At 47.7% G+C, this 19,573-nt stretch overlaps 1 protein-coding gene across 1 annotated transcript; it reads right to left on the bottom strand.

Annotated features, from left to right (window-relative positions):
* Positions 1–3,582: 3,582 nt before the first annotated feature.
* Positions 3,583–17,638, bottom strand: POLR1G (RNA polymerase I subunit G). Its single transcript, XM_068249272.1, has 3 exons — positions 17,491–17,638; positions 10,355–10,478; positions 3,583–4,065 (listed from the first exon to the last, which is right to left on the bottom strand). Exons 1-3 carry the CDS (start codon positions 17,522–17,524, stop codon positions 3,666–3,668), a joined length of 558 nt encoding a protein of 185 aa, XP_068105373.1. The 5' UTR covers positions 17,525–17,638; the 3' UTR covers positions 3,583–3,665.
* Positions 17,639–19,573: the final 1,935 nt, after the last annotated feature.

Below are 19,573 nucleotides of genomic sequence, written 5' to 3'. Positions count from 1 at the left end.
CCCCCCAAGCACTGTATACATAACAATTGATACGGCGCACCAAAACCTGCCAACAATTTCCACAGTGTCAGAGGTGCAAGTAGGGGATGGGGAGCAGCTTGTTAATGATTACTACTATTTAAAGCATCTATAGAAGTGATTATTACCAGCACAGGGCCAAAAGAGAGCTAATATTGTGTTTGAGGGAGGGCCCCGATGCGGTCGCTACCTCTGCAACCCCTATTGCTACGCCCCTGGCTGGTTCATACTTGCTTAAAAAACAGACTGTTTAACTTTTTTTTAAGCTCCGCTTAAATGCAGGGAGCGGCTCCTAATGTTAAAAATAGGATCAGCCTCCACTTGTTAAAAAAAAAAAAAAAAAAAAAAGATCTGCTTGCTGCGCAACTTAAGCTAAACACAGAGTCTGGGCTTAGCATGATTTACAGGAAAATGTATGCAATGAAAGCCTATGAGAATGGACACTGTCTGTTCTCATTAGGGTAGTTGCTGCGTCTGCTTCTCCCGTTTAGATTGCCGCTGTGATGGAATACTCCTATGTCCCGCTGCCGATTGCTCCTTTGTATACAGCTTGGTGGACCAATGGGAATCCTCAACAACAGAGATAATTCTCATTGGTTCATGGTGGACCAATGAAAATTCTCCCTGTTGCTAGGGAGAAGTGGCCTTAGGCAGCCTATGGAGAGCCCCATGCTCATGCCAGCCTCCGACTTAACAGAGTGAGCGGCGGTAGGACAGGTGAGCGGCAATGCAAATGGGCAGACGAGATTGACGCAGGATATGTGATCGAAATGAATGGGCGGAGGGCGAAATTGCTCCAAGCGGATGCGAAACAGACGGATGCATTTAACGTTTCCGCTTTGCATCCGCTGTAATGTGAACCGGCCCTTAGGGTGTATTTCCAATGGCCTAGCTGACGTCTTCTTAGGTCCGTCCCTTGGCGCCTCCCTCAACGCGGTCACGTGAGTACAAACACTTCCTCCTTCTGGGTTGAAGGAGGAAGTGTTTGTACTTGCGTGACGCGCGTGGACCGCATCATGGAAGGCGCCGAGGGATGGACCTAAGAAGACGTCAGCTAAGTAAGATTGAACACCCCGCCCACACAGGTGATTGTAATTAACGGTGAAATCCGGAAAGCAACTATCCGGGTTTCACCCGAATTCGAAGTTGAGCAACTCTGGTGAACGGGGCCTAAAACCAGAAAACATGGTACAACACTGGCCTGCATCCTCACATATCTCAGTTGAACCAGATGAAAGTGAAAACCCCTTTAAGGCTTGGATCAATTAGCCCTAAAAAGGGAAAAAAAAATTATCCACCGACTCCATATGGTAATCAGATAAAACCCCTAAATAAACACTGTTGGGAGTTACCTAGTAATTATAGCCTCGATGTCCTTCAATGCCAAGAAAGCATCCAAACGTTCCTTCTGTAAAGAACCCTTTCCTAAACAGATGACAAAATTTCCTCCATACGCAAACCATGTCCTTTGCACAAGTCTAGGGACAAAAAGCTCATCAGCCAAGCTCTCCCTGCAGGGGACCCTGACCCCTTCCACTGTCACCCAGCTTTCCTAAAACCTGGAAAAAATCATGCTGCTAAGGAGATCTGCACAGCCCCAGCAATCATTCCCCTTCCTGGCTCCAGCGCTGCAGTTATGCTTCCATCCTCCGGGTGGCGCTGCAACTCTAAAGTGAAATTGCCGACTATCGTCAAATTACACTAGCTCATTACTTGCTGAGGAGGGATAATGAAACAAGCTGTTTTCTATAAACACATAGAGGCCTGGAACACACTACAAAGCGCTATCGCTAACCGCTTTTAATGAGCGCTTTGTAAGCAATTTCATGAGCTTTTTTTTGGCGATTTGGTAGCGATTTTAAAAAGTGTAAGCGTTGTGCCAGCAATTGTGTAGCAATTAGTGTTTTTAATTCTGGTTGGTCCTTTCAATTATTTTAAATTTTTTAGTGTGCAGTGATTTGAAACCGCTAGCAAATCGCTCTGTGTAGGTTTTGATGAGCAATTACGTTTATATACTTTACATTGCAGAAACGCGAATGCTAAACTCTAACAATGCTGCATGTCCTGCATTTGCGATTTTTGGTAATCACAATCGCTCCAGTGGAATTTGGCCCATCCATTAACATTAGCTGAGCGTTTAGGGAAATCGCTAGCGTTTTGAATTGCTCCCTAAACGCTTACAAAATCATTCTAGTGAGTTTTAGCCCTTAGGGTGGATTTCTTTGTATTCTTCTCTCCTGTCCAGGATAACTTTAAGTTTATCTTCTAATACCTTGAAATCATTTTTGAAGACCTTCTATCTCCTACTAACCTCGTCATTGGTAGTATTGTGTAACATGACAGCCGGGTCTTCCCAGCCCCCACCCAATAATGTCAATTTGATCCGCTACATGCTGAACCTGAACACCCTGGAGACAACACACTGTACGGCATTCATGGTTCCTTTTACAGATCACCCTATCTGTGCGCCTAACTATTGAATCCCCCACCACCAGCATCTGTCTAGCCCAGGAGTGTCAAACTCAGAAATCAAGTGGGCCGACATTAAACACTGGGACTAAGTTGTGGGCCAATCTCAATGTCTAGTGGCTATTAGACACCAGGGACTCTTATAAAGCTCCCTGGTATCTAATAACTCCCTTCCATTACCTAGAGTTCCCTGGAGTCTAACACCCACCCTTCCCTTATACAGTTCCCTGGTGTCTAGTGACTTCTCCCCCTCCCCAATACAGTTCCCCTGGTGTTTACTGGTCCTCCCTCCCCTATACAGTACCCTTGTCTAGTGCCCACCTCCTTCCTTTATACAGTTATTATTATTATTATTTAGTATTTATACAGCGCCGACATATTACGCAGCGCTGTACAGTGTATATATATCTTGTCACTAACTGTCCCTCAAAGGAGCTCACAATCTAATCCCTACCATTGCCATATGTCTATATTATGTAGTGTAAGTACTGTAGTCTAGGGCCAATTTTAGGGGGAGCCAATTAACTTATCCGTATGTTTTTGGAATGTGGGAGGAAACCGGAGTGCCCGGAGGAAACCCACGCAGACACGGAGAGAACATACAAACTCTTTGCAGATAGTGCCCTGGCTGGGATTCGAACCAGGGACCCAGCGCTGCAAGGCGAGAGAGCTAACCACTACGCCACCGTGCTGCCCAGTTCTCTGGTGTCTAGTGACTCCCCTCTCCCCTATACAGTTCCCTGGTGTCTACTGCTCCCCCCTCCTTCCTCTCCTGTACAGTTCCCTGGTGTCTAGTGCTTTCCCACTCAATCCCCCATATGGCCTCCATAATAATCTAGGGCTTCACCTCCAATATTGCTTTTCTGGTAATCTTAAGTGCACCAAACATAATGCAAAAAGGGGAAACCACCTGAGGTCCAAATTTGAGGGCTCTGCAGGCCAGATCTGGCCCGCTGGCTGGAGTTTGACATGTATGGTCTGTTCATAGCTGCACTCCTATTCCCATTCTCGTTGCAGTAGTGTATTTCATGTTGTTTCCCGGCACAAGGATGACATCTAGTGGCTTACTGGAGATATGCAGTCCAGCCGTGACACTTATGAAAATAAGATATTTATTACTTATTCCAATGTCCCTTCCTATCCTAGCAATGTTCTCTCTGTCGCCCTGTTAATAAGGGTCAGTCTTGAGATTCCTGGTGCTTGCGTTTCTTCGCTTTCTTTTTCTTCTTGCTGCTCCCAGATGACTGCAATACCCCCCCACTGCTGCCAGTCATCCTCGGGGGAAGGGCACCAAATGGCTGGTATCTCTGCTTCAGTCCCTCTGGGATGGTTAAGGGTGGTCTGTCGGGAATGCTGTGAACAGCAGAGGGGTCTCCGTGAGCTTCTGCCACTGTGATGATGCCCTGAAAGGGAGGGGCGCAGGCCAATCTGTCCTGCTGGGCTTCCTGCTGGTGGAGGAAGGCCCGGAGAGGGGTGTCAGCGCTGGGGGAGGACATCACATGGTAGAACCTCCGGGTGCCAGCGGCTTTCACCTTCTGCATCTTGTAGCCAGAAAGAGGGAGGCGGTGAGAATTGAAGCTGCAGAGGAGGAGAGGTGGGAGAGAGGACATCAGATGCCAGGCATGCGTCAAGTACCCTTCTCCACTGTCACCCAGCACTCCCTGCAGGTGACCCCGCCCCCTACCACTCAGCACTCCCTGCAGGTGACCCCGCCCCCTACCGCTAACACCCAGCACTCCCTGCAGGTGACCCCGCGCCCTACCACTCAGCTCTACCCCGCCCCCTTCCCCTATTACCCAAGCTCTCCCTGCAGGAAGCCTTGCCCCCTACCACTAACACCCAGCTCTCCATGCAGGGAACCTCGCTTCCTTCCACTATCACCCAGCTCTCCCTGCAGGGAATCCCGCCCCCTACCACTAATACCCAGCTCTCTATGCAGGGAACCCCGCCCCCTTCCACTATCACCCATCTCTCCCTGCAGGGAACCCCGCCCCCTTCCACTATCACCCATCTCTCCCTGCAGGGAACCCCGCCCCCTTCCACTATCACCTATCTCTCCCTGCAGGGAACCCCGCCCCCTTCCACTATCACCCAGCTCTCCCTGCAGGGAATCCCGCCCCCTTCCACTATCACCCAGCTCTCCCTGCAGGGAATCCCGCCCCTTCCACCATCACCCAGCTCTCCATGCAGGGAACTCCCCTTCCACTGTCACCCAGCTCTCCCTGCAGGGAATCCCGCCCCTTCCACCATCACCCATCTCTCCCTGCAGGGAACCCCGCCCCCTTCCACTATCACCCATCTCTCCCTGCAGGGAACCCCGCCCCCTTCCACTATCACCCAGCTCTCCCTGCAGGAAACCCCACCCCCTACCACTATCACCCAGCTCTCCAAGCAGGGAATCCCGTCTTTCCAACTCCCGGCTCCACCCACCTCATTGGAAGCACCATGTATGACCAGAGCAAACATCCACCACATTTTCCAGGTTGAGACTGACAGTGCAAACATAACACCACGACACACGTCTCAAAGGATATGGAAAAGCTAATACAGTATAATTTCTTAGGAGCCCTGGATATCAGACTCTTGGGACTTGGCCATACTCTGAGTAGGTTGGTGTTTATCTACAGACACACAGTCAGCCAGAGATCACATCTAGGCACTCTTTGATGCCCTGGCACCTCTCCTCACATTATCTTTCACTGACCCGGGCACAGCAGTTACACACTACCACAGCTCCATCACAGCAGTCATGGATACATCTCTCTCCTCTTACCCATATCTGCCCTCATTGTGTCAGTCACCAACTCCACTAGACCAAAGCCACAAAACTACAGAAAAGGGGCTCTAGAGTAGCTGAACGGCGTTGGAGAACGAGCAACACTAATGAGGAATTCATGTCATACAAAAAAGCTCTGAACAACTAGAAATGCACTCTCTGCTGCAAAACAGTCCTATGGTCAGTGTTCTCCCTAGACTATTTCAGTACAGCGCCCCGCCCGGTTAAATCAAGCCAGCGCCCGGATAGAGATGCAGAGCGATCTGCAGGGAAGTACATCCCAGCGCGCAGCTCCAGTAATACTCTGCAACCAAGCATCTCTCACGTCTTCAGTGCATAGTGTGTCTATCCACTCACTGCTGCCTCTAGTGGTCGGCATCTCCTGCTACATGTCACGTGTACTGAGCAGGGAGAGGAGTGGATAGAGTGACAGTGCTGGAGTGCACGGAGGAGGTGAGAAACACTTGGCTAAACACAGCAGGGGGAACCCAGGACTTCTAGTTGGCTACAAAACATCTATGCGAAGAAAAGTTGTTGCTAGTGAGCCATAACCCTAGCAGCATTAACTAATAGTGGCAGCTTAGTGACATGTCATATGTACACAGACTTTTCTGACCTACAGCAGCTCATTTATGAAAACAGAGAAAGTTTATTTTGCCTCAAGAAAATGCAGATTCTTTAAAGTGTTCCAGAGCTGTTCTAAATAAAACGATTCATACATACCTGGGCTTTCTCTAGCCCCATCCGCACGGATCGCTCCCACGCTGCCATCCTCCGCTGTCTGCAGCTTCAGGAACCGGGTCCCGTCACTGACGTCAGTTGGAGCCAGTCTGATGTAAGTGAAGTGCACTGTTTGCGTGTCTCTCCAGCAGCTGCAGGAGAGATACGTAGAGGGCACACTTCTCCTGCATAGACTGGTCTGACTGACGGAAGTGACGGGACCCGGTACCGAAGCAGCAAGAAGGCTGAGGATGTCGGCGTGGGAGCGATCCATGCGTATGGGGCTGGAGGAAGCCCCAGGTATGTATAAAACGTATTATTTAGAACAGCTCTGGTACACTTTAACCATTTACACCGCCTGGACGTGATCCTCATGTCCAGGCAGCTGCTGCGCGCTTCAGCACCCCCCCCCCCCCCAGTAGCCTGGAGATCAATTCATTGATTTAAGTCCCCAGCAGAAAAACCGACGGCTTCTCATCAGAGGCTGCGGTCTTTCTGAAAAAAAAAAAGTGTTTCCCGTCCCCCTTATGCTTCCTGAGTTCTCGCTTCCAGGACGAAAAATTTTTTGGGCCATCTTGTGGCCAAATAGTAAAACTATATCTACATACATTTTTTTCATAAAATTAACCCACATTATTACATTTACCGTATATACTCGGATACAAGTCGACCCAGTGTATAAGTCGACCCCCAAATTTGACCCTCACAAGGTGGATTTTTTCAATTATTCAAGTATAAGTCTATATGTAATTATATGTAAGCCAGCCAGGTATGTGCCTCCAGTATAGGTAGCCAGTATTGTTACCCCCAGTATAGGCTAGGCAGGTAGGTGCATCCAGTGTATGTAGCAAGGTATAGTTGCCCCCAGTATAGATAGGTAGCCAGTATAGTTGCCCCCAGCATAGGTAGGCAGCCAGGTATAGTTGTCCCCAGTATAGGAAGGTAGCCAGTATAGTTGCCCCTAGCATAGGTAGGTAGCCAGTATAGTTGCCCCTAGCATAGGTAGGTAGCCAGTATAGTTGCCCCTAGCATAGGTAGATAGCCAGTATAGATGCCCCAGCATTGATAGGCAGCCAGGTACAGTTTCCCCCATGTATAGTCTGCAGCGGTGGGGAGAGCGGGCATGGAGGTAAACATCTTACCTATCTTCCATCTACTTCCTCTCCCAGGCATCCCATGCGCTGATACCAGTGTCTCCTGTGATGACATCATCACAGGAGAGACGCTGGTATCAACACAAGGGGATGCGTGGTAGGTGGAAGATAGAAGCTGTGGTGCGATGTTTGCCTCCATACTGCCCGCTTTCACCGCCGCTGCAGCTGTCCGTTACCACATCCACCGCTGGGCGCAGTCTGCTCTCTTCTCCTCGCTTCTCCTCCACTCGCGCTGTAACTTTCACTCCCGACGTCATGTGACATCGGGAGCCGGACCATCTCTGAAGGGGGTAGACGCGCGAGTGAGGTGGAAGAGAGAGGACACTGCGCCCAGTGATGGATGGTGAGTATACACACACACCCCACATCCATACCCCACCCCCCCACCCCACACAGTCTGTAAGTCGCAAAATTTAGGACTATGTGACTATAAGTCGACCCCCCCCACTTTTGTACTTTGGGTCAGTCCTAAATTTTGCGACTTATACCCGAGTATATACGGTAAAATGAACGGTTTATTTCCCACACCAAAAATTACCCCCAAAAAATTTTAAAGGGGAAAAAAATACAATAAAAAAAAAAAGTTACCTAAGGGTCTGAACTTTTTAAATATGCATGTGAAGAGGGTATATTACGAATATTTTTTAAATTATAAGCTTGTAAATAGTGATGGACGCAAAACTGAAAAAATGCACCTTTATTTCCAAATAAAATTTTGGCGCCATACATTGTGATAGGGACAATATTTAAATGGTGTAATAACCGGGACAAATAGGCAAATAAAATACATAGGTTTTAATTATGGTATCATGTAGCATTTTAAAGTTATAATGGCGGAAAACTGAGAAATATTTAATTTTTTCCATATTTTTCTTAATATTCCTGTGAAAATGCATTTAGAAAAAAATAATTCTTAGCAAAATGTACCACCCAAAGAAAGCCTAATTGGTGGCGTAAAAAACAAGATATAGATCAATTCATTGTGATAATTAGTAATAAAGTTATTGGCGAATGAATGGGAGGTGAAAATTGCTCGGATGCAGAAGGTGAAAAATCCCTGCGGGCTGAAATGGTTAAAATACAAAAACTGAGACTGTGACAGTCAGATTTTCACAGTATACAACTTTCAGTAAGGTCTGTAAAATGCTCACCACGCATGGAGGAGGTGAGGGGCACATGGCTTAACACAGCAAGGGGAACACAGGACCGGATGGGGGGGGGACGAAAAAAGAAAGGGAAATACTGGACCTGGAGAACACAGTAGGCGAGGGGACACTAGACAAGAAGAAACACAGGGCGGGGCACAGGACAGGGGGAACACGGAGACACTGGACTCGGGGGAACACAGGACCAGGGGAGGGATGGGAGAACACTGGACCTGAGGAATACATCAGGGGGAACACAGGATGAAGTGGGGCTGGGAAGCACAGGACAGTGGGAACACTGGACCCAGGGGAAATATTGGAGGGGGGGCACTGGACGGGGGAAAACAGGACCGCAAGGAAAGGCTGTGTAGGGCAGGGGGGAAAACTAGATTGCCAGGGAAAAATTGCCTAGTCACGTTCCACCCAGCTATTTTTTAATGCTGCCCGGCTGGAAAAAATTTCTGGGGAGAACACTGATGTTTCTTCCCTGATATCCTCACACTCCCACAATCCAAAGTGCTTGTTCTGCACTTTTAAAGTGGACCTGAACTCAGAACAACTTCTCTGTTCTAAAAGATAAGCAACAGCATAATAACCTTTAAGGAAAAAACATTTGTTACAGCTGATACGAATCCTGCAATAAATACCCACGGTTTCTACATGGAAGTAAAATAAATCTGATCCTAAAATAAATTTGAACTGTTTCTACTTCCTGATTCATGGAAGCAGACATATTGTTAACATCCTGTGTTTTCAAATTAGTTTATGTGCCATGGCAGTCAGGTGACATGGAAGCAGGCAAAGTGTTAACATTCTGTGTTTACAAATAAGCTGCACTGCCGAGGCAGCCAGCTGACACAGCTGAGAGATCAAATTACACTTGCCATTAGTCACAGATGAGGGGAAATCAGACAGGCTAAACTCTCTAAATACATACAGGGTGCATTTCTCTAGGCTTTCCTTCTGTCCTGTGCAAGAGTTCAGGTCCACTTTAGAGGACAAATGGCGGGTAACAGTCACAATAGCACTTTCTTAATCAAGCAGTAGGCAAGACAGATAGTCACAACAAAAAGTGAACACACAATCCGCAGGACTCAGTCACACAAGAACGCACGCTGGTGTCACACTGCATTCAGGACTCACAGCCGCACAAGTGTGATTGAACGCCATTCAGTTTTCCCAGGTGCTGGACCAATAATAATGTTCAATGCAAGTCCAAAAAAGTCCACACACTGTGTATAATCAAATATTTCTATTTATCAATACATAACAGTATCATCCATTAGGTGATCGGATAATGTATTATGTATCGATTAAAAACACTTTTTTGATTATACAGTGTGTGCACCCTTTTAGACTTACATAGGCACACAAAAATGCATGCTGATGTCACATGGTCAACAGAACTTACAGCCACCCAACAGACAACACACATTAAAAGTATTACTTAAAGGACAACTGAAGTGAGAGGTATACGGAGGCTGACATTTATTTCCTGCTAAACAAACCAGTTGCCTGGCAGCCCGGCTGTTCTATTTGGCTGCAGTAGTGTTTGAATTACACCAGAAACAAGTATGCTGCTAATCTTGTCAGATCTGACAATAATGTCACAAACACCTGATCTGCTGCATGCTTGTTCAGGGTCTATGGCTGAAAGTATTAAGCCCCATCTACACGACACGATTCTTTGTGCGATTCGATTACGATTCTATATATGATTCGATTAAATCCGACATGTCCGATCGGGATTCGATTCAATTTGATTTGCCATTGTTTTGCAATGGCGAATTGAATCGAATCCCGATCGGACATGTCAGATTTAATCGAATCGTAAATAGAATCGTAATCAAATCGCACAAAGAATCGTATTGTGTAGATGGGGCTTTAGAGGCAGAGGATCAGCAGGACAGCCAGGCAACTGGTATTGCTTAAAAGAAAATAAATATGGCACCCTCTCACTTCAGTTGTCCATTAAACAACTTGTGTTATGTCTATGGATAACACACACTAGTGTCACACTACATGAAGAACACAAGTCACTTACTGCCACTCTCACACACTGTCAGACTTACCTCTCTGGGGTAAAATCAGCTGGCGCCTTGATCAGCCATATTTCTGTATCAGGTTCTGAGGTCACACCTCCATTACATTCCGCGACAGGTTCAAAGTTTCCGGGGCACTGGAACCGGCATTTCCCTACAAAAACCCACAAATGTCCACTTTTTAAATAGAAAAACAGTTCAAAACACACAAAGAATCTGAGGGTGAATTCAATACATTTTTGGTTGTTCAATTGATGACAGCTGATCAATATGAAAATCAAAATTCTGTTGATCGAGCAGGATGGAAAATTTCAGTAAACTGCACAGGAATTTGAATTTCAGATGCTTTTGATTGACTGTAGATCGATTAGCTAGGTCTGACCATATAGTTTGACATCGTTTTTTTTCCCATCAGTGTCACTGCAACTTTGTTTGAAACACATATTTGATGAAAAGCTTGGATAAAATCTACCCGATCACTACAAGTGGAGCTTAGATTAGAATGACTTCTATGTGATCACCATATTTTTGCTGTAGAGAAAAAAAATGGATTGACATATTGATTAACCTCCTTGCCGGTTATCCCGAGCTCAGCTTGGGGTAACCTGCGCAGGAGGATTTCTCAGGCCGCGCTGGGCCGATTTGCATAATTTTTTTCATTGCATGCAGCTAGAATTTTGCCAGCTGTGTGCATATTACAATCGCTGCCGTTTCGCCCCCCCCCCCCTCCAGGCCCCTTCCGCAGCTTGGCCAATCAGTGCCAGGCAGCGCTGTGGGGTGGATCGGGATTCTCTCTGACGTCCCGACGTCCGTGGCGTCATCCCGCCCCGTCGCCATGGCGACCGGGGAAGCCCACCAGGAAATCCCGTTCTGAACGGGATTTCCTGCTTACTCTGATCGCCGGAGGCGATCGGAGTGGGTGGGGGGATGGCGCTGCTCAGCTCGCCCTGGGCTCGCTACATGATTAAAAAAAAAAAAATTTAAAAGTGCTGCGCTGCCCCCTTGACGCAGGAATTGGACCGGCAAGGGGGTTAAAGGATACCCGAAGTGACATGTGACATGATGAGATAGACATGTGTATGTACAGTGCCTAGCACAAAAATAACTATGCTGTGTTCCTTTTTTTCTTTCTCTGCCTGAAAGAGTTAAATATCAGGTATGTAAGTGGCTGACTCAGTCCTGACTCAGACAGGAAGTGACTACAGTGTGACCCTCACTGATAAGAAATTCCAACTATAAAACTCTTTCCTAGTAGAAAATGGCTTCTGAGAGCAAGAAAGAGATAAAAAGGGGAGTTTATCAGTGAGGGTCACACTGTAGTCACTTCCTGTCTGAGTCAGGAATGAGTCAGCCACTTACATACCTGATATTTAACTCTTTCAGGCAGAGAAAGAAAAAAAGGAACACAGCCTAGTTATTTGTGTGCTAGGCACTGTACATACACATGTCTATCTCATGTCACTTAGGGTATCCTTTAAAACTCAGTGAATGTATGGCTACCCTACAGGGATCCCGAGGTGAGAGGGATTTGGAGGCGGACATGTTTATTTCCTTTTAAATAACGCACATTGCCTGGCTGTCCTGCTGATCCTCTGCCTGAGCCGGAGCAGTGCTTTCGGCGCTGCTAGATTTGGGTGGAGCCTGGCTCCACCAGAGACTAGAATAGGAATCACATCTACAGCGCGCACAGTGAGTAATGTCAGCGCCGTCAGAAGACAGAGCCGAGGTTGCTTAAAAAACACAATAATTCGGCCTCCAGCAATCGCTGGAAGCCGAATTATTTCATTCCCCCACTATCCATGGCGGCCTGGAGAGGGAATAGTAATTAACACGGCCCGGACTTGTGCAGAAGCAGGATCAGCCATATAACGGCTGTATCCTGCACCCAAGTCTCCCGCACCGATTTCAAATGTATGCGCCTGAGCTGCCTCTAATACTTTAAGCCATTGCCCCTGAACAAGCATGCAGATCCGACGTGTCTGACTGGATTAGCTGCATGCTTGTATCTGGTATGAGATTTGGACCCTACTGCTGTAATCACAGCGCAGGAGATTTGGGTGCACACGGATTTACTTCGGCGCTGTTAGAAGACGGAGCTGAAGTTACATTTTAAAACACTATAATTCGGCCTCCAGCAATAGCTGGAAGACAAAATATATAATTCCCCCACTATCCACATCGAGCTGGAGGGGGAAATAGTAATTAACGTTGCCGGGAACGACCGGCCATAAAGCGACTGTATCCTGTGCCCAAGTCTACCGGTGGAGATTACATAGGTATGTCCCCTACAGACCAGAAAGATCAGCAGGACAGCGAGGCAACTGGAATGGCTTAAAGGGGAACTTCAGCCTAAACAAACATACTGTCATTAAGTTACATTAGCTATGTTAATTAGAATAGATAGGTAATATAATTTTTTACCCACCCTGTTTTAAAAGAACAGGCAAATGTTTGTGATTCATGGGGGCTGCCATCTTTGTCATGGGGGCAGCCATCTTTTTGGTTGAAAGGAGGTGACAAGGAGCAGGAGACAATTCCAACTGTCCTGTGTCCTGATAACCCCTCCCAGCTGCATGCGCTAGGCTTTAAATGTCAAATTCAAAATGTAAAAAAAGAAAAAATTGCACCAAAACAGCAGAATGAGAACAACAACATCAGAAATCCCATCATGCTTTGCACAGCATCAGGGGAAAAATGCCCGGGCAGTTTTCTTCTGTGCAGCTAAAAATGAGGCTTGTATAAGAGAAACAAAGTTCTAATACTGTGAAACTGTTAAAGAAACACCGAGCCTTTTCAGTGCTGCTGAGTCGATTTTTAGTCCGGACGTTCACTTTAAAAGGAAATATAGCAGCTTCCATAAGTCCCACACCTCGGGTTCCTTTTAAAGCTGGCCATACAATGTTTTTTTCGATCGTAATTAAGATCATTAGTACTACTGAAATTACAATTGACCAGCCAAAACATTGCGGTTCAGTCTCTCGATCGTAATATTGATAGTAAATACTTAAATCTCCTTCAATTTTATGATCGATTAGATGTTTTTGTCAATTCAAATGCCTAATAGGGCAAAAAATAAAATAAAAGTTTAGTGTATGGCTAAATTAAACGGACCCAAATACCTATTTAGGAAAATATATAAATTAAACCCCCATAAAGTTGGTATGTTGATAGGGGTGATTGGCATTACTTGCCTTCGGGGGAGGGGATCTTCCTTAGCCCCTTGTCAGTATGGGACACTCCATCTTCCCCAGGGAGAATCGCAGGTCCGCAGATTCCAGTTCCCAGGCGGTGTCGCATGCCACTGACTGCCGGGAGATGTACTCATATCGAAGGACTACAACTCCCAGCATGCATTTCGGAAATCAGTGCACACGACACTGCTGGGAGCTTTAAAATGCTGCAGGTATACTTTCAGAAGATGGAGAAACCTACATAGAGGATGGTCTAACCATGGCACTCCAGCTGTGACAAAACTACAAATCCCATCATGCCTCTGCTTCCCCGAGTTATGCTTAGAGCTGTCAGAGTATTGCAATGCCTCATGGGACTTGTAGTTCCACCACAACTGGAGTGCCAAGGTTAGCCATCACTGGTCTAGGGAGCAGCCCCTCGAAGGTAAATACTGTTATGCTAGTCACTCAAACCCAACCCCCCGCAGCCTACTCTTATTACAAACCACCTTTATGGGAAGGTTAATTTTATATATTTTTTACATAGGCGCTGAGTTCCCTTTAACACTAGAGGACATTATGATACTATTCAATACAATAGCTGTACTACACTGTGCCACAAGATGGTGGTATAACAACATATACTCAACCTATCCGTTTAAAGAGACTCTGTAACGAACAAAAAAACCCTCTGGGGAATGCTTACCTCGGGAGGGTCCCAAGGAGGCTTCCCTGTCCTCTGTAACTTGGAGGAATCAAGCGTTGGCTCCCCCGAAACCTCCTCAACAAGCTTGTCAACCAGCGCAATATTTACCTACCGCGATCCAGCGCAGGGGCAGTAGCTGCTCTTCGTTCTGGCTAAGGCAGAAGGGGGGGGGGGGGCAGATTTTGGTATGAGGGTGGGCAGAGGGGCCTTCGGTGTAAGAAGGAAGTAGTGTGTAGGGAGAGTAGACTGTGGTGTGAGAAAGGGAAGGTGTGGAGGAACAGATTTTGGTGTAAGATGGGGATGATGTGAGGGGTAGGTTCTGATCAATCCACACAATTCCCATAAGGAACTCAACCCTCAGCGGATGCTTATCCAACGAAGAACATTTATTCAAGTGTTACATGAGTATACACAGCATAATACTTCCAGCACAACGTTTCGGGCGAAGTGCCCTTTATCAAGGAGCACTTGATAAAGGGCACTTCGCCCGAAACGTTGTGCTGGAAGTATTATGCTGTGTATACTCATGTAACACTTGAATAAATGTTCTTCGTTGGATAAGCATCCGCTGAGGGTTGAGTTCCTTATGGGAATTGTGTGGATTGATTGGATCATTTGGAGGATTGGTGACCCTTCCAGCCATAGGAACTCCCCACAACATTTACCATTGCCTGAAGCCCGCAGCATACTACTGACAGGGGTAGGTTCTGGCCATTAGTCTAGTTGAGGCACCAAGCGGAAAACCTTATAGACCAACGGCCGCTTCCTCTTCGTGGCAATCTGGTAGCGTCTATTAATCTATTAAGAAATAGGGGACCCGGGAAGGAAACACTAAAATTGCACAACCGGGCCTATATAAATTCACTTTTTTTCCCCTGAGTTTTCTCCATGGTGATATTTTCAAATGTGTCAATAAAATGCCTTTTAAGCCCCCAGCAAGCAAGAAAATACTCATAATAATTTTGACAGTACCTTTTCATATACTTTTTGGTACTTTGTCAGTTGCAAAGTACTGAAAAGTTATTTTACAAATAAAATGAGCCCAGGACTCTTGCCTGTGGCCAACCTTTACTAAGCCTAATTTGATAAGGACGAGAACAGCAAAGTGGTTGGCACGAAAGACTGGTAACTGGTGGAGTCCAGTGCATAGCTTTGCCTCCGGCAATTTAAAAACTCATTGCAATAGAATCAGAGCTGTGGAGTCGGTGCAAAAATCATCCGACTTCAACTCCGACTCCTCAGTTTATGAAACCACTGACTCCGACTCCAGGTACCCAAAATTGCCCTGACTCCACAGCCCTGCATAGAACAGGTTAAAGGAAAGATTCTGGTGCCAGACCAGCCTCAAAAGCAAAATACCTCTTTATTTCTTCCCCAGTACCACAGGCAGATGGCAGTGTGGATGGCTTGACAGCTGTTTCACGGGTATGACACGCTTCGTCAGAGGACCCAGAAAAATCTGATTTATCTATGGCCACTGACGAAGCCGGTGATACCCGTGAAACAGCTGTCAGGCCATCCACACTGTGCTGTCTGCCTACATTACTGGGGAGGGAGTAAAGAGGTGTTTTGCTTTTGAAGCTGGTCTGGTGTCGGATCTCTCTTTTTACCTATTCTATTTTACTAAACCAAATTTGATTGGTGGCATGGATAATGTTTCCTGCTGTGTCTCCTATTTCATACAAATTAGTGTGTGCAGCCATGGGTCCCTTCAACTAGCCTAACGCCAATTTTGGTGTTACAGCGAGCTGGTGTGTGGGAAGGGGTGGATTTTGGTATTAAGGCAAGGCGTGGGGTCAATGTTGTCATTAGGGGGGAGGTGTCTGGCAGATATTTGCATTAGGTGTGGGGTAGATGTTGGCATTAGGGTTTTGGCATGAAGGGGAGAAGTTGGGTAGATTTTGGTATGAAGGGGAGGTGTGGCTGGATAGTGTACTGTTTAATGACACAGGAGACCAGGGTTTGAACTTCAGCTCTTTCTTCTCAGTAAGCCAGCACCTATTCAGTTAGGAGACCTTGGGCAAGACTCCCTAACACTGCTACTGCCTACTGAGCATGGCCTAGAGGCTGCAGCTCCAGCCCTTTGAGTCCATCAGGGCAAAAAGCACAATATAAATGTTCTGCGTCTTCTCTAATGTGGAGTAGATGCTGGCATGAAAGGAGAGGTGTGGGTTGGATTTTGATATGAATGGGAGGTGTGGGGTAGATGTTGGCATGAGGGGGGAGGTGTGGGGTACATGTTGGCATGAGGGGGGAGGTGTGGGGTAGATCTTGGCATTAGAGAGGGGGAAGGTGTGGGGTAGATGTTGGCATGAGAGGAAGGGGTGGTCGATGTTGGCATTATTGGGGGAGGTGTGGGGTAGATGTTGGCATGAGGGGGGAGGTGTGGAATGGATTTTGGTATGAATAGGAGGTGTGGGGTAGATGTTGGCATTAGAGAGGGATAGGTGTGGGGAGGGTTGGTATGGAGGAGGGGAGGTGTGGGGCAGGGGTAGATGTTGGCATGAGGGTGAGAGGTGTGGGGCGGGGCAGTGGTAGATGTTGGCATTAGAGGGGGGAGGTGTGGGGAGGGTTGGTATGGAGGAGGGGAGGTGTGGGGCAGGGATAGATGTTGGCATGAGGGTGAGAGGTGTGGGGTGGGGCAGATGTTGGCATTAGAGAGGGATAGGTGTGGGGAGGGTTGGTATGGAGTGGGGGAGGTGTGGGGCAGGGGTAGATGTTGGCATGAGGGTGAGAGGTGTGGGGCGGGGCAGTGGTAGATGTTGGCATTAGAGGGGGGAGGTGTGGGGAGGGTTGGTATGGAGGAGGGGAGGTGTGGGGCAGGGATAGATGTTGGCATGAGGGTGAGAGGTGTGGGGTGGGGCAAGAGTAGATGTAGAGTAGGTGTGGGGCAGGGGTAGATGGTGGCATTAGGGGAGGGGGTGGTAGATGTTGGCATTAGAGAGGAATCAGTGTGAGGAGGGGAGGTGTGGGGCAGGGGTAGATGTTGGCATTAGAGAGGGGCGAGGTGTAGGGTAGATGTTGGCATCAGAGAGCAATAGGTGAGGAGGGAGGGTTGGTATGTTGGCATGAGTGGGGGGGAAGTGTGGGGTGGAGCAAGGGTAGATGCAGAGGAGGTGTGGGACAGCAGTGAGTTTTGGCATGGACTATGGAGGCGGGGAATTCCAGTGATGGGCAGATGAGGTGAATGTTAGCTACGCCCATCTCCGCCCCCATGCCATGAGACACCGGAGCCGGTCACGTGTGAGGAGGCCTCCCGGCACGTGGTAGGATACGGGTCCGCTGCTTACCGGAGCTCTCCATGCCGCTCTCCTGCACCATCATAGCACCACCTCCGGCGGAAGAGCGGACGCTGCAGGGGGCGGAGCGATCGTCCACTCTCCCAGCAAGCCCGGTAGCCAGGGAGACAGCAGAGGCGCGAGGGCGGAGCTAATCGGCAGACAGGGGGTGACATTCCATACTTTTCATTGGCCGCCAGTTTATCTCTCCCATGCCGCGCGCGGTGCCGGGAGATGTAGTCGCGGGTTGGTCTCGGAGTCGCTGGGAGATGTAGTTCCATGAGAGCGGCGTTCGGCTTGTAGAGGGGAGGAGCCGAGGCGGACGCAGACTACATTTCCCGTCGTGCTCTGCGGGCGCCCCACCTGGCACTCAGGGCAGGACACACCTGGCGGAGTGCTGGAATGTGGGGAGGGGGCGGGGCTAGAAGTTCTGCAGACTCTCCGGCGGGGCGCCGTCTCGGGCCGTTCTCTTCACGCCTGGACAGCCCTGCTATCCCTCCAGTGTCCCCGCACAGCGCTCCCGGTGCGACAGCCGAGTCCCTCCCCCTACCGGGCGGGTGGGGCGGTGAGAGGAGCAACTCCAGGTGACGCCTCTCTCTGTTCTTCTAATATCTCTCTTATTACATTCATATGTCCTCATTAAATATAATTATTAGAGTCCAGGTGTATTAGAGCTATCATTATTACTATTATTAGACATTATATGAAATCTGTCCTCTGACTACAGTGTGAATTCTCACCCTACTCCTGCCTGATAACAGCTGCTGCCTTTGCTCCTCTACTAGAGATCAGGTCAGAGGGAGGCATTGCTGCATTTTCCTCTGAGTGGTTTTATCTTTGGTCTGAACAACTTTCTCTCCCTCTTATCTGGCTAGCCTGTGAGAAGTCCCATTAGCTCAGAGACAGCAGATAACAGAAGCTGCAGTAAATACAGCCTATGCTGGGAATACACGCTCAACTTTGAGCCATTTAGATGGCTCGATTGATCATTTCCGACATGTCCGATCTCCCGCCCGATCGATTCTGCATTTGGTTTTGCATAGGGAACAATGGGAAAAGATAAGAAAAACGAATGGACGATAAGAAAATCGCCCGCATAATCGAGCACGGAAAACGAGCGTCAAAATTGACCCGTGTATTCCCAGCATTATGCTAGGTACACACGATGCAATTTTCTGACAGATTTACTGTCAGATCTATTATTTCCAACATGTCCGACCTGATTTCTGATCGATTTTGCTTGAATGATTTTTCATAGAAGTGAACGGAAAATCAATCGGAAGTCAGATTAGACATGTTGGAAATAATCGATCTGACAGCAAATCTGTCAGAAAATTGCATAGTGTGTACTTAGCATTATGCCTGATACACATCATGCAATTTCCCGTCAGATCGACAGGTCGAATCAATAATTTCCAACTGGTCCGATCATTTTTCTGATCAACTTTCCAATTACTTCTGTACAAAATCGATCAGGAAATCAGATTGGACCTATTGGAAATTATAGATTCGACCCGTCAATCTGATGGGAAATTGCATGGTGTGTACCAGGCATAAGATTGCCATACATATGTCGACTTGGCCGCCGATCAACCACCTAATTTGATTATTGTTGAATCAGATGAAGATTGGCTCCACCACAAGTATGCCCGATTAACGCTTCGACTAATGTCGGGTCGAAATTGGTTGAATGTTTCGCTTGGACATACTGGGAAATCACTGTGGTTCTCGCCGTCGTTGTGACGGAACCCCTGGCCGCTGTCCCTCCCAAATGTTCAATGCCTCCTGGTGCCTATACGTGTAAATACTGCACCTGCCTCCTGCCCCCAAGTGTCCACCACTTCCTCATTAGTGCCCATTGTCACTTCCAGCATATATGTCACACACCCACCCCGCTTGCAATAGGCTGGTAGTCACATGGGGCGCCAATGCGGAAGTATGACACGGACATCAGGTAGGTCAAGTATTTACATGCATGGGCATCAGGGGGGACATAGAACATTCTGGGTAGGGGCAGGAGACAGCGTCACAACGCCAATTCCCGTAAGGTTTAATGCTAAAATTGATTGGGAATCTGCCTGCGGTGTATGGGTAG

Source organism: Hyperolius riggenbachi, chromosome 8 (genome assembly GCF_040937935.1).
Source record: "Hyperolius riggenbachi isolate aHypRig1 chromosome 8, aHypRig1.pri, whole genome shotgun sequence".
Lineage (NCBI taxonomy): Eukaryota > Metazoa > Chordata > Amphibia > Anura > Hyperoliidae > Hyperolius > Hyperolius riggenbachi.
Note: the sequence above shows the minus strand (reverse complement) of the source record. Positions and strands in the feature narration are given on the sequence as shown.

Bases quoted from the DNA above. Each gene is read 5' to 3' on its own strand.
- POLR1G (XM_068249272.1), bottom strand. From the start codon at position 17,524: ATGATGGTGCAGGAGAGCGGCATGGAGAGCTCCG. The intron at 10,479-17,490 runs GTAAGCAGCGGA...GGGTTTTTGTAG, and splicing joins GAGCGGCATGGAGAGCTCCG to GGAAATGCCGGTTCCAGTGC. The intron at 4,066-10,354 runs GTAAGTCTGACA...CCTCCTCTGCAG, and splicing joins GCTGATTTTACCCCAGAGAG to CTTCAATTCTCACCGCCTCC.